The sequence below is a fragment of the Mustela erminea genome, chromosome X (genome assembly GCF_009829155.1).
Source record: "Mustela erminea isolate mMusErm1 chromosome X, mMusErm1.Pri, whole genome shotgun sequence".
NCBI classification, from domain to species: domain Eukaryota; kingdom Metazoa; phylum Chordata; class Mammalia; order Carnivora; family Mustelidae; genus Mustela; species Mustela erminea.
The window spans coordinates 15,198,346-15,226,072 of NC_045635.1; the positions used below are offsets into that span (position 1 = coordinate 15,198,346).

A 27,727-nucleotide genomic window follows, 5' to 3' on the forward strand; every position below is an offset into this window, starting at 1 on the left:
TCTTCTATCCTACAACAGTCATCTAGTTGCTTAAACTCACCCCACACAGTCCACAAGATACTATCAACCCCTTATTTGGGCATAAGAGATCCTTTCAAGACACAGCCGCAGCCCCCGCACTTAGCCTCAGGGCACGTGTGTGCCTCCCCCGCAAACTGTACTCTAGTGGCCCCAGACGTTCCCAGGAGGCCCGCTGCACACGAAGAACACTAGGCTCCCATTCCTGCTCTGGCCAAGGAGAACGGCCTCTTCGCCAGCCACATCCCACACTCTTCTGCACGTGAGATAATTCTTACCACAAATTCCAAACCCAACCCCCAGGGAAGATGCTTTAAAAGCCCCAGGTGGAAGGACTTCTTCCCTCTGCTAGGCTTCCACAGCATTTGGGGCAAACCCTCATCAAAGCATTTATTCTTCCGACCTCTAAGGCTTTAGTTACATGTCCGATCTCACGGCTGGAGTATATGTTCCAAACACAAAATCCCTGAACCCCAAGATCAGATGCCTTGCCCTTTTTCATAACCTTGGCCTTTTAGCACCCAATCTGGCTCAGACTCCGTGAGGGTAGAATGAAAGAAGAACTGGACAGGTAGCATGTTTCAAAATTCTATATGTCCACTCTCACTCTTACCTGTTCAATGCAAATGCATAGTGGAATTTAATATTATGCTGGTCAGCCAAGTCACACGTGGGCAGCATTTCCAAGGTCTCCACCAGCTTCACCATGGCGTCATAGTCCTGTTGACAAGAGGTCCCAAGGTGAGAAAATCAGGAGACAGACAGCTCTTCGCAGATTCTTCTGGACAGTTATCAACCTAAGACTGCCTCAGCATTTAAATACAAGCCTTTCCCTACAGAGAGAGCGTTTAGTGAAATTATTTATAGCCTGTAACACAATAGGAGTGAGATTAAAAAAAACAAACAACAAAAAACCCAAAATGAAGGAGAGAGAAGGCCAGACCAAGAATCCCTGCTATCAGAGGCCACAAAAGGATCAAGGGGATGAAGCAAGCCCAGAAAAAGATCCCACGCTGTGAGCGCCGGAGAGTTCACAGCATGAGCAGGGCCGTGGGTTAAGGTAAGTGCGAGATAAACACACAGGAAATCTTACAGTCACTGAGCACGGGAAGAGAGCAAACACCCCAGGTCCTTCCCATTTGGCCACAAATAATTGAATTCATCTAAACCAGGATTTTTCCACCTTGGCACTACTGACCTTTTGGGGCTGGATCCTTCTCACTTGTGGGGGCTGGCCTGGGCATTCTGGGAGGTTAAGCAGCACCTCCCCCTTGCCCCTGAGCCGTGAAAACCAACAAGGTCTCCAGGCACAGCCACAAGTCCTCTGGTTGAGAACCAGAGTTTTACACTGCATAATTACCCAGGGAAACATTGCTACTGTGTCTGTCTCAGCTGGGTCCCCTCTGAGCTGTGCCATCTGCTACCCTTTCAGCCAGGCTTCCAGTCACGGTGACTGGCCACCTCACCGCCAGCCAGCCACAGTTCAGTGAGAAGAGCTGCCCACTGAGCTCCCGCACGCCTGTTCTGAGCTCAAGGAAAGGCGGCAGTGTATTCCAAGAAGCTTCTGGCTTACCTCTGGGCCTGAGAGTCCTACCAATGGAAGGTTATAAAAACAAGAGAGGCGTGAAGGCCAGGACAGAAGGAAGCCAGAAGCTCAGGGGAAGAAAGATTTCAAAAAAAGCTCATTTGCTTTCTCTTGTCCCCTGGGCCATCAGTTGGTCATTGTCAAAATCCCTAATTGCATCTGCTATTAAAGTCAATTAGATGCACCTGTTTATCAGCAGGGCTCGCAGACCCCAGCAGTTGACTCTTCTTTGTTCAGGTCGTAACTGGGTGCCTCTCTCAATTTGATTTAAAGACCTGTTGTCAACAACCTCCAATACGGCTTTGCAGAATTCTGCACGGAAGGCACAGTGTCCTGCGTTCCCCCCCCCACCCCCCATCAAGGCATCCCTATAAATGGCTTGACAGCCTTTAACTTGGAGGGAGGAAGCACTCCATTTCCTTCATGGTACCGCATCCCATAGACTCAGTCTCCAGCACTCCTTGTGAGGCCCCGATGCTTGTTCTAGAGTGAACTTCTGCATGTCCTGGGTCCTAGATGCGCCTCTGCTACTCCTCCTCTCCCTGTCACTGATGGCCGGTGATCCCCGAAGAAGAAAATGACAAAGGCGTAAAGAAAGTAGCACAGAAGAGGGGCAAAGAGCAAGGACAACATTGCCTCAGTTGAATCTTGACTTTGTTAACTGCTGTGTGAACTTGGACAACTTACTTAACTTCTCTGTGCCTCATTTGTAAAACGGGGATAATCAGAGTATTCATCCCATAAGATTGGGGAGAGGATGAAGTGAATGAGGATTTGACAAGAGCTTGAAACAATGTTTCAACTCAAGTGCATCTAAACTGTTAAACTGTTAAACTGATTCTAAGCTCCTATTATCGAGCCGTACAGTGAATGAGGTTTGGCCAGAGTGGCTGTCTGATGTGACAAAACCTCCAATGTTACTAGCACAGCAGACACGCTAGGGGACCTATGACCCGGCCACATACCTCTTTTGTCTACAAACAAGGTAGCTAACCACCGCCTGGTAGAAGAGTGCTCCCCGTGAGGACTTAATTCTCTGGCCAAGGAAGCACTCCGCACGCGCCAGCCTCCGGGAAGCGGGCTCGTACCTGGATGTCGCGGTAGGACAGCAGCAAATTCACGATGATGTCCGCAGTCAGAACCTCGGTGTTGTCCAAGCGAAGTCTGATCCGAGCCAGCTCCTGTGCCAGTTCGTCACCCTGGTATTTCTCCCGAGCTCTCCGGATGTCGTTTAATAAGGTTTCTTTGTAGTAAGCGCTGGAGAGGGAAGTAGGACAACTTCTGGGCGCATCTACCTGCATCTGGGACTCCGTTTCCTTCAGCGGCTCAAAGCACCTTGGTCCTTAAAACCACGACAGAGCTGGACACACGGGGGCCTCGCCCAGGCCCGAGCCTCCCCGCACCAGCAGAGACAGGAGACAGGTTCTACCTGCTCGTCACCGTCTGTGACAACCGACCACTCCACATCAACAAATGCAGCTCGTTAGGACCTTGGAAGTACTTTCCAAGCTGACCGCTGTCAATCTATCAGGGATCCCCACCTAGAAATCACAAAGCTTTTTCCACCCTCATTTTCCACTGCCAGAAAGCTTTTCTAACATAAAACACAACTTCCTTCCTGGGAGCTTCTAGATGACGATAATAATAGCGATACATAAAAACATCTAAAGCGGCTCAAATCCACACCGCAATCTCTCACCGTAGCCTCTCAGAGAAGCAATGCTGGTATCTGGTACTTGGTTTAAAACCTTCACAAATGATCCAATTTGGTGTACAGAGGCCAACTTGCAATGACCAAGAATGGATTTAAATATGGGCCTACTTTCCAAGTAATGTTTTAATGGAGACCGGACACTGCCAAGCAGTAATCTACCATCAACCGGTTAAGTGGTTAAGAGGACTTTGCTGTAGAGAGAAAAACTAAGCTGTTCATGAGAAAAAGGGGGCAGGCTCGTCATGATCTCAGGGTTGTGGGACGGAGCCCCATGTCGCATCAGGCTCTGTGCTCAGTGGACAGTCTGCTTAAGACTCTCTCTCCCTCTCCCACCCACCCTGTCTCTCTCTAAAAGAAATAAACCTTAAAAAAAAAAAAAGAGCAAGCTCAATTTAACAGTCTTCAGAGAAAGACAAATACTTAAGAAGGAATGTTACGTACCTTTAATAGTTTTAAAACGATGCCAAGTAAATGTGAATGCTCAAAATAGGACCCCAATTAACATTTAAAGAAGGAAGTCATGCCCCACAGAAAGAACTCGGACATCAAATGATCAGTGTGTTACCTTTTTTTTTTTTTTTTTTACTTTGTTTGTCTACTGCTTATCAATCCAAAGAGCAAATAGGCGGATTCTGCCAGTGTTTAAAATTCTCTCAGTCTTAGGAGTCATTAAGTTGGGTGACAGCCACTGTCCATTTGGTGGATGATAAAGGCATCAAAGAGATGAAAGCATGATTAGTTTAGCCTGACAAGTGAAAAGTTAGACTTCAGTGTTGTTTTCAAAGCTAATTCTGAAAACTAGTTTTAATGAACTGAGAAACCTCACAAGAGCTAGAACTTGTAGGTAAATAAACAAAACACGGACTCGGGGATATCACCGATGTAGCACGCATGCAGCCGTTTCTGCCCGTGGTAATGAGGAAGGACACTGCTAACTGATGTGAACTTGGGAATGGCTTCGAACCCCTCTTCAGCACAAGGCTACAGGTGGCCTTTACCCATCTAGAAGAGCTGACCCCTGAGCGAAAAAATGATCTGTCATCCCTCTTCCAGATGCTTTAAACCAGAAGCCCTGGTTTAAGCATTCAAGGGGCGGAAGTGACCAACAGGTATTTCAAGCCCTTTGAAATCACACCACATCAAAACGGGTGTTTTCCTGCTGACAACAAACGCACGTTTCATGAAAAACGAACATGAGCCCACTTCTTACAAGGCCTTGCTCGGATGGCAGACTCGAGCCAGCCCATTTCCTCATCAGACCTGAAAAGCTAATATTTGAAGAGCTTCCTCCCCAAATGTCACTAAAATGCTCATTGTGCGGCAAGGTGGGTCTGTGTCAGGCTCTGCACGAACGCGCCACTGCAGGTCCCCCGTCTGCTGTCCGCACGAGCACTGGGTCACCAAGACCTCGGTTTCTCGTCTCATTTCCCCATGAAGGGGCGTAGAAGAGACTCTGTGTCCAAGCAAGAGATGACAGGATAGTCAAGGAACAGGCTGTTAGCAAGCGTGTACCTCAGACCAACACGACAGTGACACGTCACAGCGGGGGAAGCCACCGTCCGAGCCACAGTGGGATGAGGGGGCCTTTCCATTTAAAGCCAGTCCATCCAGGGCTCTGGATTCTCATTGGTCTTGGAAGGACAGATCCTTCTTGTGACATCACTTAAATGAAATCCTTAAACCTGGCTGTGAGGACGATGACTGGGTCCTTCGGTCTAGCGGATAACCTCGGGCCTCCAACTCTGAGAACCAGAACACCTTCGAGTCCAGCCTCTCGAGCACGGAGGCTCAGACAGGGGAGCGGACGGCCAGGAGGCTGCTGAGTGCGGCATCATCTGACCGAGGACTCAGACCCAGACCTGCCCGCCTCTGAATGAGTGTTCCCCACCTTCTCCACAAAGGACAAAATCTGCAAAGAGCACATCCCAAGACGTCCTGAGGTCAGGACGTCCTGTGGCTTGACTCAACGCGAGACCCTCACGATCCCAGTGACCTTGCTGAGCCATTTTAACCACCGCCAACAGCTGCACAGGGTTGGGGACAGGGGGAGACAAAATCCTGTTGGGAAAGGATGTTAAAACACGGAATCTCAGGGTTGAAAGAGCATAAAAACAGTGACTTCATGTCCTTATTTTCTAGATGAGAAAACAGCTACACAGAATTCTCTATCAAGGTGACGCAGGGAGCTGGGTGGGGCCAGACTCGGGCTCAGCCCTCACCTGCTAAAACTCCACTTCTATTCTCTTTAAGGCCCAACTTAGCGAGGTAGCAAGGAACAACAGCCGAGTCCAGGGGCACTTAGAACGGACTGGCCGGGGTTCCCCATTCTCTGGGCATTATGGTCTCCTACGAGTCCACTGCCTCCACGAACGTGAAGGGAAAATTCCAGCAAAGCTCCCAGGGTTGCTGACTGCGAATGGGCATTACCATGAGGTCACGTGGATGTCCTTGAGGAGGCTAATAAACCTGTCCACCAGGGGCACACACAGCGGACCCAGGATGGTGTCCCAGTTGGGCTGCATGTACTCGGAGGCACGCCTCTGGGCGTCACTCTCGCAGCAAAAATAATCCGCGCACGGCGTCACGATGTACGGGATGAAATAGTAATTGCCACTAGATGCCTGGAAAACAGAAACAGAAATGCGTCACAAAGTCTTCGATGCAGGAGCACAGCCGTGGATTTGGGCAGGCGGAAACTGGTAGGTCAGGGAACGAGAAAGCGCTAGAGAATGAATCACGGCGTGTGCGACAAAACAAGGAATCTTCTAGGCACAAGACCAGAAGCCCCGCAAGCCCACAAGCCCGAACACAAAAATTTGGTTTCGGAGGTTGAACTCATCTGTGTATGTCTCTGAACTTCCCTGGTAGAGCTTTTAGGGTTTTTAAGTCATGGAAATGATGTCATTTCACCACATGCCCCCCCCCCCCCGCCCCATAACAGGGAGCTTGAACCCATTGATAAGCAAGAACAGCAAGGGAAAGGCAGATCTTTCTTTCAGCATGGATGGCAAAGCCCTGTTGCTGGACCACTGAACCACAGGTGAACAATTATAAACTTTGTTGAGTAAAAACGGTCTTGCGGGGAACAGATATCAATAAATATGACTAATCCTGGAGATGTTTTAAAAAAGGATGCTAACGTTTTATTATGCCAACTACTGCTCAGGTAAAACAGTATCTTTTCTTCTAAGAACTAATTACAATTTGACTATGAATCACAATCCTTTGCAAAGCATAAACACTACCCCTAAAAGCAGTGAATCATGCTGAATTTTTAGCACATCTGAAAGATTAAAATACATTCTTACAGGACATTCTTTTATCAGTCAAGCTTTTGTCTACACTGCCACAAAAAGCAACTAGCTTAAAATTCCAGACTTTTTAACTCCTAGCTCTTCGCTTCATTTTCAACAATGTCTATGATGCCAGATATATTTCATCTGATTTCTCTTTAATTTTTTTAAACTCAGTCAGTGGAATTATCTCAGGGTTTTAGATTAATATAGCCATAACCTTGGGAAGCCCGTTCTCTCCAAAAACAAGAGACCACATAAGGAAGATAGCTTCTTCTCAATTAGAAAGAAGTTCAGTAATTACAGAAAACACAATCAGAATGCTGCCATCTCAGATCAAACAGAAGCTGTGGGAAAACCAGCACCACTGGGGAGCTCATCTCAAATACCCACGTGACCTAGGCTTGTAAGTTTTCCTTGTGAATGAGATTTGTTTACAGAACAGGCAGCACGCCTATTTCCACCTGAAGCCCAACTAACAACTTGTCCTGTAACTCTCTCTTGTACCCTGTCGGGCCTCTCTACGTCCTACTGAGACATGGTTGTTAGGCCCTAAAATATTTCATTAAGGAAAAATCACTCATGCTGCTCCATTCAAACGTATTTCACACTGGGTTGGCAAACTTGCTCCGTGAAAAACCAGTCGGGAAAGACTGGGCATTCCGTGGGCCAGTCTCTGCGGCAACCACTCAACTCACCCATCAGAGCAGCAGAGCCCCTGAGACAACATGTGATCACGTGAGCAGAACTACGTCCCCACCAAAGTTTATTTATGGACACAACTGCATTTCATATTCTCACATGTCCTGAGATACTTTTCATCTTCTGACTTTTCCCCATCATTTAAATAAACATGCAAGAAGCACTCGGAACTGACTGGTCACACGAAAACAGGTGGCAGCCCTTACCTTACATTAAGCTCCATGATGTACTATTATTCCTGTATTCTTATTCCTGAAAACAGGATTTTCTGAGAATACTTACCCAGAAGAGCAGCTGGAGACCATCCCTGTGGGCACCAGATATTGGGGTTAAACCCCTCAAAATACAGATACCAGTGTTTTATAAAGAGAAGTGGCAAAAATTCAGGTGTGTGGGCGCTAACTGAGGTCAGGGAGAAAATTGCAGCTACTTCCCAGAAATCACTGGGAACTGCCTGAACCAGGGGAACAAAGTTCCCTTCCTGGTATTATCTTCAAATTCTCAAAGACAGACTCATACTGTCCAGCAAAGTAAGGTTTGGGTAGGTTAGAGACAAATTTCTCCATCTATAATACAAAGCCATGTTATTGAAGTAAATTCAATGCCTTTTATGCAATCAGAAGGTTAAACTGCTTGTTTTTCCACAGGCAATAGGCTGAGTTTATGATAAAAACCTTCTGATTGCAGACAGAGGAAGACTGTGTGCATCAGTGAGGTCTAGAAGGTCAAATATCTGTGCAAAAGCGGAGTTTATTTTTTTCAAAAAGTTAGAGCTAGATTGGGGCTGGGGTGGGGTGGGGTGAGAAGCTTCTCAGATTATCGCCCCAGAAGAAGAGCCCTAATCGGCCAAAAAATTAACATTTTAAGTCTCTATGAATTGTCTGATGAGCATACAGCAAGTAGAGACACGTTCAAGAAAACCAACTCATCTTGGTAAGAACATTGGATAATCTGCTCCTCCCCTATCCTCCAGCCCAGGGTGACAGAAATGCTACCCTCGTTGGGGACAGGCAAGAAGGGGCTCCCTTTTATTCCACAAGCTCTAGTCTAGGGTGATAGTTTCTCTCTCCTTGGCCAGGCTACCAACACTGCCATTCACCACAGCCCAGGCTGGAGCAGCTCTGTTCCAGGCAAGTGTGGTCAAGAGGACCAGTGGGCTCAGTGGGTTAAGTGGCTCCCTTCAAGTCAGGTCATGGTCCTGGGGTCCCAGGATCGAGTCTCACACTGGGCTCCATGCTCAGCAGGGAGCCTGCTTCTCCCCCTGCTTGTGCTCTAGATCTCTCGATCTCAGACAAATAAACTCTTTTAAAGAGAGAGAGACAGAGAGAACCAGAGTTCCATTTCCCTGCCCAGTTCCCACATGTAGGCAAAATAGGCCAAAAACTGGGCCCTGATCATCTTTTGTCCCAGATTACAAGGAGTAAAGGTTCCCTAACAGGAGAGGCAAAGCTGAGAAGATTGGGGGCTGCCACTGTTGTGCGGCACCTCCCTCCAGAGCAGGTGGGAGTCAGGCTGTATCCCCCGCCGCCCGCTCTGGAGCAGGGGTTCGGAGGCTCTGCCTGGGGCTACAGGCATCCTGTAAGAACAGAGAGCTCTGCGGCCCTCCAGAAGTGGACCAGAGGACCCACAACACAGGAAGGCCCACCTTACGGGCACCATCACAAACCAGGGAGATTCCCGTGGCAGGAAATGAAGGAGTCGGTAATTCAAGACAGCAATAGGTCGAAGGCAGACCAGCTCATTTCTCAAAGAGCAACAGGGTGGACAGAGCTAAGAAGAGCCTTCCGGAGGTCAGACAAAACCCTGAAGACGGGCCTTGATGGCTGCCCCTGCCAAGGAGCCCCACTTTAATGATCTCAGGCTGTGGAAAGCTCACATCCCAGGACATAGTCAGAAACACAGTCATCAACTGACAGCTCGGGTCTATTCACACAGGAAGAATGCAACCCCCGTCACCCCTGAGTGGGGGTGGGAGGGTCAGGGCGGTTGTGTACATGCCCAGCGCTGTGCCCGCCAAGGGGTGGCACCAGAGGCGGCAAAAAGACTTCCCTGAACTAGTGTCATCAAGTCACTCAACAAACTGGCCAGCAACAGAAACAAGCTCCACAGACGGGAGGGAAAGAGCTCAGTATCTAGAGTTGCTATATTGCATTATCTAAAATGTCCACTTTTCAGGGCACCTGGGTGGCTCAGTCATTAAGCCTCTGCCTTCGGCTCGGATCATGATCCCAGGGTCCTGGGATGGAGCCCCGTGTCGGGCTCCCTGCTCAATGCGGAGTCTGCTTCCCCCTCTCCGTCTGCCTGCTTGCCCCTTTTTGTGCTTACTCTCTCAAATAAATAAAATCTTTTTAAAAAACATTTTATTTATTTGACAGAGAGAGAGATCACAAGTAGGCAGAGAGGCAGGCAGAGAGAGAGGGGGAAGCAGGCTCCCCGCCAGAGCAGAGAGCCCGATGTGGGGCTCGATCCCAGGACCCTGAGATCATGACCTGAGCTGAAGGCAGACGCTTAACTCACTTAGCCACCCAGGCACCCCTAAAATCTTTTTTTAAAAGATTATATTTATTTATTTGACACACAGAGAGAGACAGTGAGAGAGGGAACACAAGCAGGGGGAGTGGGAGAGGGAGAAGCAGGCATCATGCTGGGCAGGGAGCCTGATGTGGGGCTCGAACCCAGGACCCTGGGATCACGACCTGAGCTGAAAGCAGACCTTAACAACTGAGCCACCCAGGTGCCCCTCAAATAAATAAAATCTTTTTTTTAAAAAAAATAAAATGTCTGCTTTTCAATGAAAAAGAAGCAAAACATGCCAAGGAACAGGACAGTATGATCCATGCATAGGAAAAACAGCAGGTGACAGCATCTGACTTTGGAAGGCCCCAGATGCTGGACATAGGAAACAAAGACAGGACAACAGCTATTATAAAGATGCTCCAAGAACTAAAGGACACATGAAATGCTGACAGAATTAAAGGTATGATGACGATATCTCATCAAATAGAAAGTATCGGGGAAGAGACAGAAGTCACAAAAAAGAAGCAAATGGGATTTCTGGTGTTCAAAAGTACACGTAACCAAAATCAAAAACTCACTGAAGGGACCCGACAGGAAAATCTGTGTGGAAGAAAGAATCAGCAAACTTGCACAGAGACCAACAGTGTATGTAATCTGAGGAACAGAGAGAAGAAAGAATGAAGAAGGAGGCAAGAAACTCAGAGAAATCTGGGACAACCTCCAGTGCACCAACATAAACATGTCATATTATGGGAGTGCCCTAAGGACAGGAGAAAAAGGAGCAGAAAAATATCTAAAAAAATAATTCCTGAAAACTCCTTAAACATGAGTAAATGAATCTACATAGCCAAGAAATGTAAGGAACTTCCCCCTGGATAAACTGAGAGATCCATACCCAGATAAGCACCAGTGAGCATTTTCAAAGACAAAAATCTTGAAAGGAGCAAGAAAAAAATGTCTTAGCACATACAAGGGAACGTCAATTAAATCAACAGCGGACTTGCCCTTGGAATTAGTGAAGCCAGAAGGCGGCAGGATGACATACTCAAAAGGGTGAAAGACAAAATAAGTCAGCCAGAAGCTTCTATCTCGCAAGCTAGATTTTCAGAATGAAGGTGAAATGAAGACATTTTCAGATCAACAACCATGGAGATCATTTGATCCTAGAAGACCCATCTTACGAAAGCTACTAATGCAAGTTCTTCAGGCTGAAAGTGAGTGACACCAGACACTACTTCTAATTCACTTGACAAAAACAAATAATGCCAGTAAAGGAACAGATAGGATTGCCAATTCTTTCTTAACTGATTTTAAAGACAACTGCGTGAGGCGATGTATGTAATCCTATGTTGGGGACTGTACCACCCGGCAATAGGATTTATCTGACACCAACGGTACAAGAGATGCCGGTGGAAATAAGACAGTACTGGCCCAAGGAAAGGGCGCCATTTGTTACCTGGAATCCACAGAAACCAACCAAAAGAACAAGAAATGGTCAACGGAAATGTTACTATAACCAACTCTATCAATGGATACCTTTTTCTTGTCTTCTCTCAGCTTAAAAGACAGAACATTATAGAGAGCAACGATCCTGACAAAAAGATTTCCCGACATTACAATTAAATAACCTCGTGTCTCCCCAAAAGGCGGTTAACTGAAGGGCCAAGAATCCCAGCTCTTTGGATACAAGTATCACAAGTCTTAAAACTCTTTACAGGGCGCCTGGGTGGCTTAAGCCTCTGCCTTTGGCTCAGGTCATGATCCTGGAGTCCTGGGATGGAGTCCTGCATTGGGCTTTCTGCTCAGCAGGGAGCCTGCTTCCTCCTCTCTCTCTCTCTCTCTCTGCCTACTTGTGATCTCTGTCTGTCAAATAAATAAATAAAATCTTAATAAATAAGTAAATAAAATCTTAAAAAAAAAAAAACCTCTTTCCAAAAGGAACATTTCCTCTGAAATCTTGTAGACCGTCCTTCTCCAGCAAAGCGCATTCCTTCCAAATAGCATGAGAGTGAACTCTGTCCCCATCCTCCTCAAGTCCTCAGTAATGAGGTGTGAAGAAATAAGACTTTGACGAATAAATCCTGGCGCCCGCAGGCAAAGTGAGAGCGGCAGAGGCTCGTGAAGACCTGCCCGCAGCCAGGAGGGGACCCGATGCTTTGGGCAAACGTTCAGCCACCGTCAGAGAAAAACGAAGAGAAAGAGAGGGGATACGTGACCTCTGCGAACAACTGAGCGAGCTGAATGGACAGGACTGAGGAGACAGCAGGAATCTGGAGGCTTGGCAAAGCAAAAATACTCCCTTTGAGAAAATCTCTCATGAAGTGTGCAAGAGTTTAAGAAATTTTACAGAAAGCAATTGGGACTAATGGCTACATTTACAAAAGCAATTCATAAACTTCCAAATGAAAGCACAGGCTTTTGAGGGCAGTTCTTTTGTTCTTACAAAGGAGAAGAATAGGCCCAAACATCTTCAAATGATGGGGCACATTCAGACTTTTGTTGGTGGGGAGACCAGAAATTAAAAAGAAAAACATTGATTAGCATAACACATGTCCAATAGCGAACCCAGCTTGTATATTTGTAATTGTTACATTTATAAATGGAAACATCCCAGGAATCCAGCTTTTTAAAACACATTCAACAAGGGCAGCTTAGTTTCCTACATAATGGGGCAATAGAACGAATACGCCAGGCCCATTAATATGTAAACCCTTATTCCAAACACTCTTCGAGTACCTCCAAAAGGAAGATTCTGATACAGTAAAGTGAGGTCAGAGAGCAGAGTAAAAGCCACTGGTCTCGGACCCTGGGAGGTTAGGGAGTGGAGGAGTCTGTCCTCCAAAGTCTTCGGTTCCTAACTTAGCGATGGAGAGTTCGAGAACTGCTGCCACGCCACGTATAGATTCACCACCATGAACAGAATGTCCTACAGCACCAGCAAGTTAAGGAATAAGTGTTTAAGAGGCTCTCATTATAAAAGTTTGATTATACAGTCTTGAATGTCATAATTTTTCCCCTCTGCCCGTCACCGATTTTATTTTTTACGTTTTTATTTCAATTCCAGTAGGTAACGTACAGTGTCAGGGTCAGGAGTACGATCTGGTGAGACTGAACACTTCCACGGTCGAACGCGGTAACTTTTAATGCTTGACGAATACACCACATGAGACGATTTATCGTGCACTAAACCATTCCCTTGTTATTTAAGCCTGTTCTGAGAGGCTTCTTACTGTACACAGAGACGAACACCCTTGCCTCTTTACACTGTGGTCTGTTCCCATGAATGAAATGACCAGAGTCAGGGTGAGACTCTCAGTACGTACGAGCCGCTGTCACAAAGGACAGAGCAATTTACATCTCACCCATAGGGCATGGACGCATGTCTGTTTCACCGTCATTTCTGCAGAGCTGGGTAGTGAGTTGTTGGGTTTTTTTCCCCATTGGTTGAGTTAGGGGAAGATGAAATGCCACATTAAGCACTGAGATAGGAAGTACCACGTCTGTTCGAGCACAGCGAGATGCTGGAGAACCGGGACAGCCAAGGACTGAATCCCAGCTCCATTCCACAGCAGATGAATGACCCTGGGCTGTGTACTTATGCATCCAAATCTCAGTGGCCTCATCTTTAAAATGAGGACAATACTACAGTCAGGTGAGAGAGGCCTCATGGCCAGGGTGCATAGCGGGCATGCAGTAAGTATTAGCTATGTTCAGTGGTACTAGACTGGACCAGGAGTTCTGACCCTGGAGTCTAGTAATCCTTGGGAGCCTGTGAACTTAAATGAGAGAAAAATCACCTCTTTGTCACCATTTCCTTTTAACCGAAACATAACATTGCCTTCCATTAGGAATGTAGGTAACACTTCTTAGTTTTAGCAGGACCCGGGACTTTGTCACTCAGAGAAATCATAGAATTTTTCACATCACATTACACTTCCTGCAGAGAGATCTCAAAATAACTTTCATACCCATTACTACTCCAAAGTCATGAGCTTTTTCAGACCTGCTCTTTGATCTAATTATTGGAGACATTAATAAAGCAGCACATAGACTACAACTTTATGTTTAAAGAGTTTACTGATTTGGCAGAGAGAAAATGAGCCGTGGGCAGAGGCAGAGGGAGAGGCAGACTCCCCGCCGAGCAGGGAGGCTGCTGTGGGCCTCCATCACAGGACCCTGGGATCGCGACCCGAGCCGAAGGAGGACGCTTAACTGACTGAGCCCCTCCAGGCACCATCCCTAAATTACAACTTTAAAACATATTTTCATAACTATGTTCCAGTGTAATTGGTCACTTTTGCAATCCTTTGTATATTTGAGCATTTTAAGATCTATTCTGAGAAGGGATCTACAGGCTCCTCCAGAAGGACAAGGGGTCCCAAAGTTCTCCGAAATTTACGAGCCCCTGCCCTGGACCCCAGCACATGTTTCACACAGAACCCCCCCCCCCCCACAGGAGTTTCTCCAGGGGCTTCACCTCTGAAGTCTTCCAGGAATGACAGCAAAAATCCCCCTCCACGAACAGCAGCTTGGGGTCTCCAGAACCACCCAGGAGAGCAGAGCACGCTGGTTTTTTTTTTTTTTAAGACTTTAAAAAAATTTATGTATTTATTTATTTGACAGAGACCACATGGAGGCAGAGAGGCAGGCAGAGAGAGAGGAAGGGAAGCAGGCTCCCCGCTGAGCAGAGAGCCGGATGCGGGGCTCGATCTCAGGACCCTGAGATCACGACCTGAGCTAAAGGCAGAGGCTCTAACCCACTGAGCCACCCAGGCGCCCCTCACTCATCAGTTTAAAGGGAAAAATGATTTCCGTGCCTCTGAGCCTTAGAGATACAGTGCTCAATCTCAGGGCATATAGGATTTATAAATTCCTCAGATCAGAGGATTATAATGTGGCAGACACTCAGACACACACAGAGACACTCCCCCCACTTCAAGGCAGGAGGCGCTGCCACTGCCATCCAGAAGCCCCTCCGTGGCAGACCGTATGCCACCCAGAGTCACACACCTCCCGGTGAGGGCTGGATACGGGACCTCTCATCCCGGCTCAGAACAACTCGGAAAGCCTATTCAAGCGCCAGAGCCCCCCATGGGGTGAGCCAAGTCCATCGCTGAGCCTACATCCCAACTTCATTTCTCTCTGCCCGGTCCTGCTTCCTTCCTGCCTGCCTCTTCCTCAGCCTTGACCCCACGGGCGCGCCTCAATGCCTCTCCTGCGCACGCCACTCAGCTCAGCCTCACAGCCTACCTCCGGGGGGGACCAAGCTGCCAAATACACCGTTAACTCTGAAGGTCTGATTGTTTTTTGCAAAGGAAAATTTAAACCGTTAAAGGACCCCTATGGACTATGTACACTAATAACAAACTACCAGGAAGTTCCAAGGTTTAATAGACCAAGTCATCTCTTGGAGTGGCTACATTTTCATTCCTGTTCCTATAGAGGCTCAACCTTGATCTTTCATCATCTGAACAGGTTTTCTGAAGTGATAAGATGTGGGAAATGGCCGTCTTTGATATCTGTATAGCAGAAGGAAAGAACATAGGATGAAAACAGATGAAAAGAAGGCAGAAGAGAGAAGCACCTGTTATGGAACCTGGACCAGAAGCTGCATCACATGGGGGAGGGGAAGGGGGGGAAACCAGGACCACGGATGAAAAAGGTGATGAATACCGAGTAAGGCCTAGAACTGGAATTAAAATAACCCCATGTTAGCTACACTGGAATTAAAATTTAAACCTTAATAAAAAACTGAATTATGAAGTGCAGTGTATTAGGTGTAAAACATTTTTATGAAAGATGTTTTTTATAAAAATCTATCCTGGGGTGCCTGGCTGGCTCAGCCAGTAGAGCACAGGGCTTTTGATCTTAGAGGCGTGAGTTCAAGCCCCATGTTGGGTGTAAGGGCTTATTTTAAATAAATAGACTTAAAAAAAAATCTATCCTGGAAAGGAAATTAAGAAAATGATTTTATTTGCAAGAGCGTGCAAGTGAATAAAATATCCAGGAATAAATTTAACCAAGAAAGCGAAAAGCTTATACAGTGAAAACTATAAAACAATGCTGAACTAAATGAAAGAGGACCTAAAGATACAGAAAGGCACGCTGTGTTCTTGGGAAGGCAACCTTGTTACAAGGTCAAAATCACTCACTATGCATATACAGGCAATCTCTATCAAAATTCCAACGGTCTGTTTTGTAGCAATGCAAAAGCCAACTCTCAAATTTATATAGAATTCCAAGGGGACCCAGACGGCCAAAACGATGTTGACAAAGTAGTGGGAACCAGATTTCCTAACTTCAAAACTTACTATAAAACTACAGGAATCAGGGCACCTGGGTGGCTCAGTGGGTTAAGCCTCTGCCTTCGGCTCGGGTCATGATCTCAGGGTTCTGGGATCGAGCCCCACATCGGGCTCTCTGCTCGGCAGGGAGCCTGCTTCCGCCTCTCTCTCTGCTTACTTGTGATCGCTCTCTCTTTCTCTGTGTCAAATAAATAAATAAAATCTTTAAAAAAAAAACCTGCAGGAGTCAAAACAGCATGACCCTGGAGGAAGAGTAAACATATTGATCAATGGAAGAGAATTTATTTTATTTTTTAAAGATTATTTATTTATTTATTTGACAGATAGAGGCCACAAGTAGACAGAGAGGCAGGCAGAGACAGAGAGAGATGGAAGCAGGCACCCTGCTGAGCAGAGAGCCCGAACGTGGGGCTCGATCCCAGGACCCTGGAATCATGACCCGAGCCGAAGGCAGAGGCCTCAACCCACTGAGCCACCCAGGCGCCCCAATGGAAGAGAATTTAAAGTCCAGAAGCAAACACTTACACTTACGATCAATTGATTTTGACAAGGGCGCCAAGATAATTCATCAGGGAATGAAAAATCTTTTTAAGAAAAGGTGCTGGGGCGACTGGATGTCCACATGCAAAAGAAAGAAGCTGGACCCCTAGCTTACACCAGGACACAAAAGCTAACTTAAAATTCATCAGAGACCCATAAGAGCCCAAACTCTAAAAACTTTAATTTTCTAATTTTTTAAAATTCCGAAGTGATTAATATACAATGCCCTATTAGTTTCAAGTGTCCAATAGAGTGAGCTTTCAGAAAGAGAACACAGGAGTAATTCTTTGTGGCCCTGCATTAGGCTAAGAGTTCCTAGACACAACGTCAAAAGCACCACCCATAAAAGAACTGAGAAAGTCTCTGATAAGGGCTTTGCTTCCAGAATACACAGGAACTCTTACAACTCTCTAATAAGACCAAAAGAAAAGGAAAAAAACAATTAAAAATGAGCCGAAGATTCTAATGAACAGCTCACCCAAGAAGACTACGAGTGTCTAACAGGCACGTGGAAAGATGCTCAGCATCACGCCTGGCGAGTGGATGCAGACAGACAGACCACACCAAGTACTGGAGAGGATGAGAGGAACCCAGACCGCCGTCGCCGGTCCAAATGGAAAAAGGCTGTAGCCACTCTCTGTATCCTCTTGGTAGTTTCTCTGCAAGTTAAACGTTTATTTACCTGATGATCCAGCAAATCTGCTCCTGGGTATTTTACCCAAGAGGAACCAAGACGTAGTTCCACACAAAGACCTGGACCCGAGTGTTCAGAACAACATTATTCGCAATAACCGAAAAGTGGAAACAGACCAGGTGCCCCCCCCCAACTTCTTTAGGGCTTACAAGTATTCTGTCGTATCACAAGTAGCCCATGTCTCATCTGGGTCAACTTTTTGTGTAGTTATTCAGAGAGACAACACGGGGAATACCCATCCGAGAGGATGACCACTTGGCAGTACAAAGGAAATACCGCCACGGGCTACCACAATGCTGAGCCCCAGAAACCTCAGACGAAGTGAAAACAATTAGACACAAAAGACCACGTTACCGAATGCTTCCATTTATAGGAAAAACTATGGAGAGGTCCGTCTGTAAGACAAAGCGGACCGTGGGTTCTCTGGGGCCGGGGGTGGGGGTGGGGTTTGTGGGCACTGCTGCAAATAGGTGTTTTTGTGATGAAAATGCTCTCACACCAGATCGGATGGTGGCGAGGGCAGCACTACTCTAACTTATGAAAAATCAGTGAATCCTGGGCACGCCTGTGAACTTCGTGTTATGTAAATGAGGCCTAAATAAAGCATTTAAAAAAAAAAAAATCTTGTGAAACAGGACTGGGTACAAAAGTTGACACTGTGTTTCCACCAAAGAACAAAAAAGCCCAAAATGGCCTGAAGCCTAGAAACTGGCTTCACTACCCTCACATCATGGCAGAACAAATGCTTCTAGAAAGGGAAGCAAGTGTGCCTATCTGTGATGCTTAATTCTGCGTGTCACCTTGACTGGCCACAGGGTATCCCGATTGAACAGTAGTTCTGGGTGTGCTTGGAGGCTGTTTTCGGCTGAGATTAGCATTGGAGCCAGGGGGCTCAGCCACGTAGATGGCCCTTCCCACTGTGGGCGGCATATCCAACCCGCTGAGGCCGCAACAGACTGAAAGAGAAAAGAGGAATTGACTCCTTTTGTCCCCTTGCTGCTTGAGCTGGGACCGTCATCTGCTCTGATTTGGGGACTGGGATTTACCCCATTGGCTCCCCTAATTCTCAGGCCTCAGGACTTCTGTCTTATGGGGTGGGGGTGAGCCAGGTGGTGGGTACTAAGGAGGGCCGGTATTGCACGGAGCACTGCATGTAGTGCATAAACAATGAATCTTGGAACACTGAAAAAATAAAGTTTAAAAAAAGAAAAAGCTTTCCTGGGTCTCCAACTTGCAGACGGCAGATGGCGGGACTTCTCAGCCCCCACAATCGCCAGAGGTGATTCCCCAGAGTCAAGATCTCCTTCCCCCACTCCGTGTATCTCCTACTGGTTGTTTGTCTGGAGAGCCTGAATACGCCAGCCCTTTACCAAACAAAGCCAAGTTCAACATACCAATAGGGAAAATTCGAGAAATATAAAATGATTCCCTGAAGGCAGAGAACTCAAAGTGTTTTGGTTTCCACATCTTCATACATCACTGAGAGCGTTCAGCGACATGTTCAGTGTGGGGAATTTCATCCATGCCCCGGATTCCCAGGACTTCGTAATTCACCACCTAGGACTACGCCGTACTTCCTTTTTGAAAAGCCACAGACCCACAGTTTTATCAAATCCTTTCCCAAAACCTCTGGACTTAGACAATCCAGACCGCTGCTTCCAAGCAGCATTAGCCCAATCCACATTCAGGGGACAAGCGAGCAAATTCTCAGTAAAAGTCACCTGATTTACTGTGACATTCTCTTTCAACGTTTAATCACCATTAGCTGTGAGATGACCTTTCTGCGGATCCCAGCCTTTTCTGAGTTTGCCCTACTTCCCTGCCACCTGGAGTAGTAGTAAGTGTCTCCCTACTTTCCAGAAATAGAAATCACTTGAAAATGACCATGAACAATACCTCTCAAGGTTTGTCTCACTTCAACCTTTCCTCTTAGGTGCCTTTTCCCCTCCCTTCCCAGCCGCCTCCTCTCGTCCTTTAGTTTGTTCTCTTGAATGCTCTCAATTTTCACACCCCATCAAGCATGACAACTAGCACTGAGCACAGAATTCTAAAGTAATGGCGAATATAGCAGCAACATTAGTTGCCGTATCCTCCAGAATAAGTTCATTTCAAACACACACACACCCCCACAACCTAGGGAGAATGGTGCCCTGATATAATTACAATGGCCAAGACGGTGAAGGAATTCTGGGTGTTCACAGGAGGGAAAATGTACCAGAAGGGAAGGTATTTAGTGGAATGATAACGGAATGACACTAAGGCTCTCGGAGAACAAGAATATTTCCAGGCTCCCAAACACCCAGCAGCCAGGATGGAGAAAGAGTGTTCTTTCTTTGCACCGCACCTTAATGTAATTCCTGTTTGGAGGAATAAGCATTTCTGGCACATTCCTTGCATCCAAGTTACGCCTTTTCACTTGTGCAAAATACAGAACCACAGACTCTGAGAGCTGTAATTTTTTCTACGAACCAAGTGACAGAGCTCAACCGTCCCATTTTCCTGATGAGGACACTGAGGATGACTGCCCAGTGTTACTCAGAGACAAGGTCAGGACTACAGCCTATGCTGCCAGCCTCAGCCCCAGGCTCCTTTTACGGGATCCCCACCATGTCCGTGAAGGAGGTAATTTAAGAAATCAAGATCTAGACAGAACGAGAGCGAGCCCCATCAGTAGACAGTATGAGTACATAAGTGGGACAAGATGAAGCCACCAGTCTTCCTATTTCTCTTCCCACGAAGAACTCAAACCCATTCTGATCCCTTAATTTTACAGGTCGGCTTGTTAAATCCAAGCTCCGGTGGTAATTACATAACTACAGCACTAGTTTTGTTTTAAGAACTTCATGCTCTGTCTTGGAGGAGGAGAGTCAAGGCTTCCATCTCGGGCAGGAAGCTCTGCCTGGGCCCCCCAGCTGCGGGGCGGGGCCTCCTGTGGACGGGGTGAAGCCGTGCCAACTCCCATTCCCAAGAGAGGGAACCCTCGGGACAGTCTACCTCCTGGGCCTTTTTGTCCTCCCTTTGAGAATTCCAGCCGCTAGAGAAAAAGAGGCAGGAGGCCCTTCCTTTTTAGAAAGGGATGAAGGAGATGTCCTTTGTCGTCTGCGTCACGACTGGTCAAACCACAGTGCAGCAGGTCCAGGAAGATGGGAGCTTTAAGGGGCATTCAAAGGTGCAGGGTAACCCTGGGACAGTGTCTAAGGACATCAATTTATTTGAAGGTCTTTAAAGTGGGGATTTCATTACACGATTCCAACCAACACGGCGTTATCACCATGTCACTGCAGACACTTGGAAGCCGAACTGGAAGACTTCAGCACATACATGAGAGCAGGAAGAATTCTGTCCTAGCTCTTCAGAGCTTGTGGCAGGCGACTCTTGGCTAGGCCCCCGTGTTACCTAGCGTATAAGTTCTTGCTACTCTGCGGTTAGGGAAACTTAGGTGGCCAATGTGGGAGGTAACGGCTCTGGCAAAAAGGATCTTGGTGGCTGGTGCGTCGAACCCAGATCAGAAGGAGACAGCCAGATGGTTCCACGCTCTAAGTCCTAGTGCACAATGAAGTCCAAGTCCGCCCTGACCTTCCGCCCTGCGCCATGGATGGGAATGGGACCTGAGCTAGCGGGCAGCTTGAAGGACAGAGGTTCTAGCCATCCCCCTGAGAAACACGACGGTGGGTACAATTAGAAATCACTGTGCCATCTTTGGGATTTTCAGGCAAGCTCTTACGCATGTACCAGGTTAAAAATCTGAAAACATTGTACTTACTGTGTTTTTCTGAGTGACCATATCCTGAAAAAAAAAAAAAAGAGAAGATGAATATAGCTTTTAAAAATAGCCACTTATTTCCATAAACACTACAAGCACCTTGCCCCCCCCCCCCCCCCCCCCCCCCCCCCCCCGCCGCCCACCAACTAGCACCCACCTTCGAGCAAGAGTTAATCATTTCAAACCTTTTGCTTCCCTGGGGTGAAAAGCTTCAACTAGGGGGAGCCTCAAAGAACTGTGAAATTCCTATTCTAGGGAAAACATGCCAATTGGCTAGCTTTTGGAAGGATGGAGGGGCATATATGGTTATAAGGACTTCCCGTAGCGGTGGCAACGCTTTTGTCCAGATGCTCTGAGATTCGAGTCTGGGGCTCTGAATTCCCTGCAGCTCGCCTGCCCAGTGAGGAAGGTCCAGGATGGGACCGCCAGGTAAGTCCCGCGCTATCCTTGGGGCTCCGTCAGGGCTCCCGTGCCCCCCACAGCCTTGCCACACAAGGGTGCTGCTGGGAGCATCTCCGCCACCTTGCTGGACCAGCCTCGGAACCATCAAATCCAATGACGATGGTCTGAGTCAGCGAACATCGCAACAGGGTGACGCAGCCTTTGAGTGTATCATTTATGCGCCAGAAGCCAACACTTGCTGACAAGAGGAGACATAATTACACAGCAGCCCCATAAAAGGGCCTTCATATATTCTGAGATTTTGGCTTTTGGATGACAAGCGCAGCCTCCTTGTTCTGGTGTCACACAGAACAGACAACCCATTTCCATTTTTGGGACGATTTTTCCATATTCTAAGAAACTAAAACTTATCTTGGTCATGGGACTTTCCAGAGGAATCTACTAAGGCATTGTTGAGGGAAAAAAAAAATATATATATATATATATTGTGGAACGCCTGGGTAGCTCTGAGCCTCTGCGTTCGGCTCGGATCATGATCTCAGGGTCCTGGGATCGAGTCCTGCATCGGGCTCTCTGCTCAGCGGGGAGCCTGCTTCCCCATCTCTATCTGCCTGCCTCTCTGCCTACTTGTGATCTCTTTGTCAACTAACTAACTAAATAAATAATCTTAAAAAAAAGAAAAATATATTGCATTGGAAAAAAAATTTTCTAATTTCACATTTCTCATCAAAATAAGGCTTAATAAGCTACCCTTTCATATTTTCTAGTTCTAAATATTTGCAAGCACAACCACCTTAAGTGAAAAATCAGTTAAAAGAAAAAAAATCAGTATCTAAATATCGAAAGTAATAAATTAGATGGGCTTCTAGCCTTTCGGAAACTATCATACAGCATAAAGTACAAATAATAAGCCCGTTTCTTCTTTCAATGTCCTCTTAATGACTTCTTAAAACCCAGCCCTGCACTCTAATTACACAGCACACATCTATGTCAAGTGTATGTGATACAGAACAGAGAGAGGTTCTACATCTGATGCAGACTGGACCTCCACCAGGAAATAACCCCCAATGATTATAGGACCCAGAAAAATCGGGTTAATCTCAAGAAACACATACAAGTTCAACTTTATCATCACAAAATTGTGCTATTTATATATTAGTGATTTTTAACACTAAGGGAGCTGGACATTTAAAACGGCTGTCCGCGAAAGCTAATTTGAAGCTGCCGGTTCTCACCCATGGCTGTGCTTTTGAGTTAAAAAAAATCTCTCAGAGACTGTATGTAATTGGTCTGGAGCAGGACCTGGGTATTGGGATATTTACAAGCTGCCCAAGTAATTCTAAAGTGCAGTCAAGGTTGAGTAACGCTGCTATAAACAAACCAAGATTTTCCTCCTGAAATCATTTAATGCAGACCAGGATCTTCTGACCAATATTAAGACATCCGACAATGTTAATATTTCTTGAGTTTTAGAGTAGCCCACCTTAGACATTCACATTTTACAAATACATTTTTTTAAAGTTTTTACTCTAATTCCAGTTAGTTAGCCTACAGTGTTGTGTTAGTTTCAGGTGGACAGTACAGGATTCAGCACCCCCACTCAGGTCCGCCTACCCCACTGCCATCTCCCCCTCTCTGTTCCAAACAGGAGCATTTTTTCAAAGTACTATTATCCAAAAAACATCTGTATCACACTTGCAAGAATAAATTTTTTTAAAGATTTATTTATTTATTTGACAGAGAGAGATCACAAGTAGGCAGAGAGGCAGGCAGAGAGAGAGGAAGGGAAGCAGGCTCCCTGCTGAGCAGAGAGACCGATGTGGGGCTCGATCCCAGGACCCTGAGAACGTGATCTGAGCCGAAGGCAGAGGCTTTAACCCACTGAGCCACCCAGGCGCCCCGCAAGAATAAATTTTTAAAATATCCATCACTACTGAGTTGTGCATGAACAGACAAGTTTTCAGTTTTGCTCTGCTTTCAGTGGTGGGGGGCATGGGGAACAACAGATTAAATACGGAACCTTCTCCCCACTTTGGTAACTGTTCTCTGTCGTCATCCTATCGTTCGAGTTGAGAAACTACTTTTGTTTGTTAATGTGTAGGTCTGGATCAAACTGCCCACTAAAGGATTCAGAGTCGTGTGTTTGCTTCAATGGAAGCTAACAGCTTTTGCCTCCACTTCCCTAATGAGCCTGAAAACACTAAAGTTGCTTCTAAATGCTTCTCTGTGGTACGCAGGCTCACGCAGCAGTCAGGAAGTCATCGTGTGAGCGAGAAACTGTAGTAGGAAGGAAGGAATTGCACAAGCAAAGTTTTTTTTTTCTCCAACCTCCTGCACTACGTGTACATTTCCTCTGAACGTGAAATACCATTTTCCCAAAGCCAAATATTCACGAGCAGATGAACGATACCCTTTACCTTCAACGAAAGAGCAGTGTCCACGTCAGTGTCATGGTACAGGATCACATTATTGGCCATGTCAAAGCTCTCTCGGACCCCCAGATGGTAAAAGAGGGACGGCTGTCTGGAGACATCACTCATGTCCACCACGGCAACATCTGAGACGAACAAGCACGGGACACGGTGATCGGTCTGCTGCATCTACTTCCCGCCCAACACCAACAGGGAGCTACTGCAGTTTGTGTTTCTACCAACAGTCTCTTAGGTAAAGCAGAAAATGATGAGTGCCCGGCTGCAAATGACCCCATGGGCAGGGGAAGAAAAGCAACAAGAGAAACCTCTTCCTTCCTCAGCGCGCTGGGAATGTAGCCTCGCTTGAAAACTGCTGATCGATTCAGTTTCACGGTTATCTTTATTAGGAAATAAGTTCTCTCCAAAGAGTAGATTTAGCTTACATACAAATGATAAAGTATGATGAAATGTAAAACACTTCTCCTGCCACGCAGCCCAAGACACAGAACATCATCTGTACTGCCAGAGTCTCACGTGCCTCTTCCCAGCCACATCCCCTGCCTCCTGCTCAGAGAACACCTCTGTCCTGATCTCCATATTTAGGGGTTCCCCGCATGCCTATGTCTATACATAAAAATACATATGTACGCATGTATATATATGCGCATGTGTATTATGTACATGCACGCACAAGATTATAGATATGCGTATATTACAGATACGCATGTATATAGTGACATATACTGACATATGCATGTGTATGCATATTATAATGTATGAATTCGTCAACAGTATATTGCTTAGTTCTGCATGTTTTTGAACCTTATAGACACAGTATCACACCATATATGTTCTTGGACTTGCTGTTGGTTGGTATGCTCCCACCCGTTTGCAGGTCTAGCTCTAGTTCAACATCGCGTTCCATCATATGAGGACTGGATGGAAATTTCTTTCGCCATCTTGTCTAAATACACGGGTTTTTCTTTCTTTTTCCTATTTCAAACTGCTGTGATGAACACTCCTTCTGGCTCGCGTGTCCGCCGTCACCTTGAACATGTAGATCAAGTGCCCCTGGAGGTATGCCCTACAGAGACTTACTCCAAACAGGGGAGCAACACATCACGTTGACAAGGAACGTGTTTACATGTGCCTAGTAGTTGACAAGCCCTGGGCGGGCCTTCTCTTTGCCCATGTACGGATTGCCCGCTCTATGGCAGGTGTTGCGCGAAGACGCGAGAACAAGGCCTAATCCATTCCCTCCAAAATGTGAATGATACAATGACAGTGACAGGAAAGAAGTGGTGGTTAGAATCAGTCAGGAAGGCAGCAGTGAGGGGAACCGTGACAAACAGCCCCCAGGAAGGTACTCACCCCGCACTGGGGCGGAGGTCAGTCAGGGAAGGCCCACAGAAGGGGATGTTGTCTTGGATCTGAAGGTCCAGAAGAGTCAGGCAAAGTGGGTGAGGGGATGAGAAGACCGTAAGCGCGGGGGGCCAAAGGGAAGATGGGGTGTATTAGGGCAACTGTGAATAATTTCACGAAAAGATGAACCTGGAAGGGTTGACAGGTGCCAGAGGGTGACGGGGTCTGAAGGCCAAGGTTAGAGGGCCGCCTCTACCTTGAGGCAATGGGAAACCTAGGGTAGGGTGGTTTTTTGATTTTTATTTTTTATCATGGAAAAATACAAATATATATAAAAGTAGAAGAATATAAGGAAACCCCCGTAGTCTCTTCACTGCCCTCAGCAACGACCAGCTCAAAGCCAGCCTTGTTCCGTCTCTACTGGGACCCACACCACCCCCTTCCACATTATTTTGACGCGAATCCCAGACACCATTACATTCCCAAGTAGTTCAGTACATACCGCTCAAAGAGGAGAAGGCAAAGAAAAACAAAAATCACTGCAGCGGGCCCCTGGGTGGCTCAGTCGGCTAAGTGTCCTAGTCTTGGTTTCAGCTCAGGTCGTAATCTCAGAGTCCTGGGACTGGGCCCGCACTAGGCTCTGTGCTCAGCGGGGAGCCTGCTGGGGGCTCGCTCTGCCTCTGCCTCCACTTCTGCCTCTCCCCCACCGCCCTGCTCGCTCTCTGAAGTCAATGAATAAAATCTAAGAAAAAAAAAATCACTGTAGTATCAACATCTCACCTAAAAGTTCTGGAAAAATAATCATGAGGGGTTTTAAACAGGAGCCTATCATATCCAAATTCACCCCTTTGAGGCTGTTGCTCAAGAAAGGATAAATGTATATGCTAAGGAAATACTTCACAACCCAGGATGGTTAATTTATCTCCCATGGATGAGATCCCCCCACAGACATTTGCTTGGAGTCAAAAATCACCCTGCAGCTGAATGAATCGAACATTCTGCTTCTAGGCTCATCCCCTGGACTCTACCTACTTACCTCAAAAAGTGCGGGTTTTCTAATGACGCTACTACGAAGTGGCAACACAGTGCTAACGCCAAGGCCCCGGTGACTGCTGTAATTAGTTCACTGAGGAAAGCAAGCAATCTGGAGACAAAGCAGAGTGATGGGAACAGCCAGAGGACAGGGATGAAGGACAGCAGCCCTCAACTTACGTCGGCCATTTTTGTAGGGAACCTTCAACTTAGGGCAATAGCTTGTCACTGAGGAGATGACAACTTAATCTGGTGACACGAGTTCCTTCTCTCTCCACCTTCTCGAAGGTCTGTGTCCGGTTCTGTACTCTAGCCTCAGCCCCTCTGCTAAAGAGCCCCTCCATAGCACCTCCAAGGGTCGGGTCAGAGACTTTCCAGTAGCCAATGAACACAGAGCAGACTGATAGCACCACCGAAAATTCCAAGTAATCCATGGTCAATAGAAAAATTGTCTCATACCCGAAGTTGCCATTTTCACCTGACATTCGTCACTCAGGTCACTAGACTAAGTTGACACTGAGGATTTACACCACGACAATATTCAACCAGCTTATTTTTACAACTCCCAAGATACTAATTTCACAGATATAGAAACACTAAATATGATTAAACACCACACTGGCATTTTTATTACACATGAGGCATCAAGGGTTTGTTTGGTGCCCCCCCCACCCCAAGAGATCCTAAATTACCTTAAAGCTTCAAACACCCACAATGGTTGGGGCACCTGGGTGACTCAGTGGGTTAAGCCACTGCCTTTGACTCGGGTCATGATCTCAGGGTTCTGGGATGGAGCCCCGCTTCGGGATCTCTGTTCAGTAGGGAGCCTGCTTCCCCTCTCTCTCTGCCCACCTCTCTGCCTGCTTGTGATCTCTCTGTCAAATAAATGAATAAAAATCTTAAAAAAAACAAAAACAAAAACAAAAACAAACACACCACAATGGTTACCTGCTCTGCCATTTACAAAGTAATTCCACAAACACCTTGGTTGAATTTCAGAGCCACCCTGGTCGACGGGCAGGGAAGGCATTGGCTTTACTTGGCAGGTGGGGAAAGGCGGCGGGAGGATTCATCCAAGGTCTCACAGCCAAGGGCATGACAGAATCACTGCTCTCAAGTATCCAGAGGTGGTTTCTGACCTTCCTGACTTGCTTTCTCAAACACAGCCACGGGAGGGTAAAATGGCATATTTATCCAGCTAAATCTTCCGCAAACACATCACAGATAAAGAGAGTTTTTAAAAGGCGGATTTTCATTTGCAAATGCAGCCCAGGCTCGGAGCACCATTACCTTTCAGTTTCTAAGGACACAGGTCAGCTTCAGGGGAAAGGTCTGCATAAAGGAAGCTGCCCTTCTTGCTGGGGGACCCGTATGCGCCCTATGCATCTT

General features: G+C 46.7%; 1 protein-coding gene across 2 annotated transcripts in view; it reads right to left on the reverse strand.

Annotated features, from left to right (window-relative positions):
- The window catches only part of MAP3K15 (mitogen-activated protein kinase kinase kinase 15), a 114,077-nt gene that overhangs the window by 69,561 nt on the left and 16,789 nt on the right, over positions 1 to 27,727 (reverse strand). For both annotated transcript variants that reach the window (XM_032330215.1, XM_032330216.1), the window contains exons 2-6: positions 23,951 to 24,090; positions 21,132 to 21,155; positions 5,745 to 5,938; positions 2,692 to 2,860; positions 632 to 738 (exon numbers count right to left, since the gene is read on the reverse strand). In XM_032330215.1, the coding sequence (XP_032186106.1) occupies positions 632 to 738; positions 2,692 to 2,860; positions 5,745 to 5,938; positions 21,132 to 21,155; positions 23,951 to 24,090 (634 nt within the window). The remainder of the gene's footprint in view (positions 1 to 631; positions 739 to 2,691; positions 2,861 to 5,744; positions 5,939 to 21,131; positions 21,156 to 23,950; positions 24,091 to 27,727) is intronic.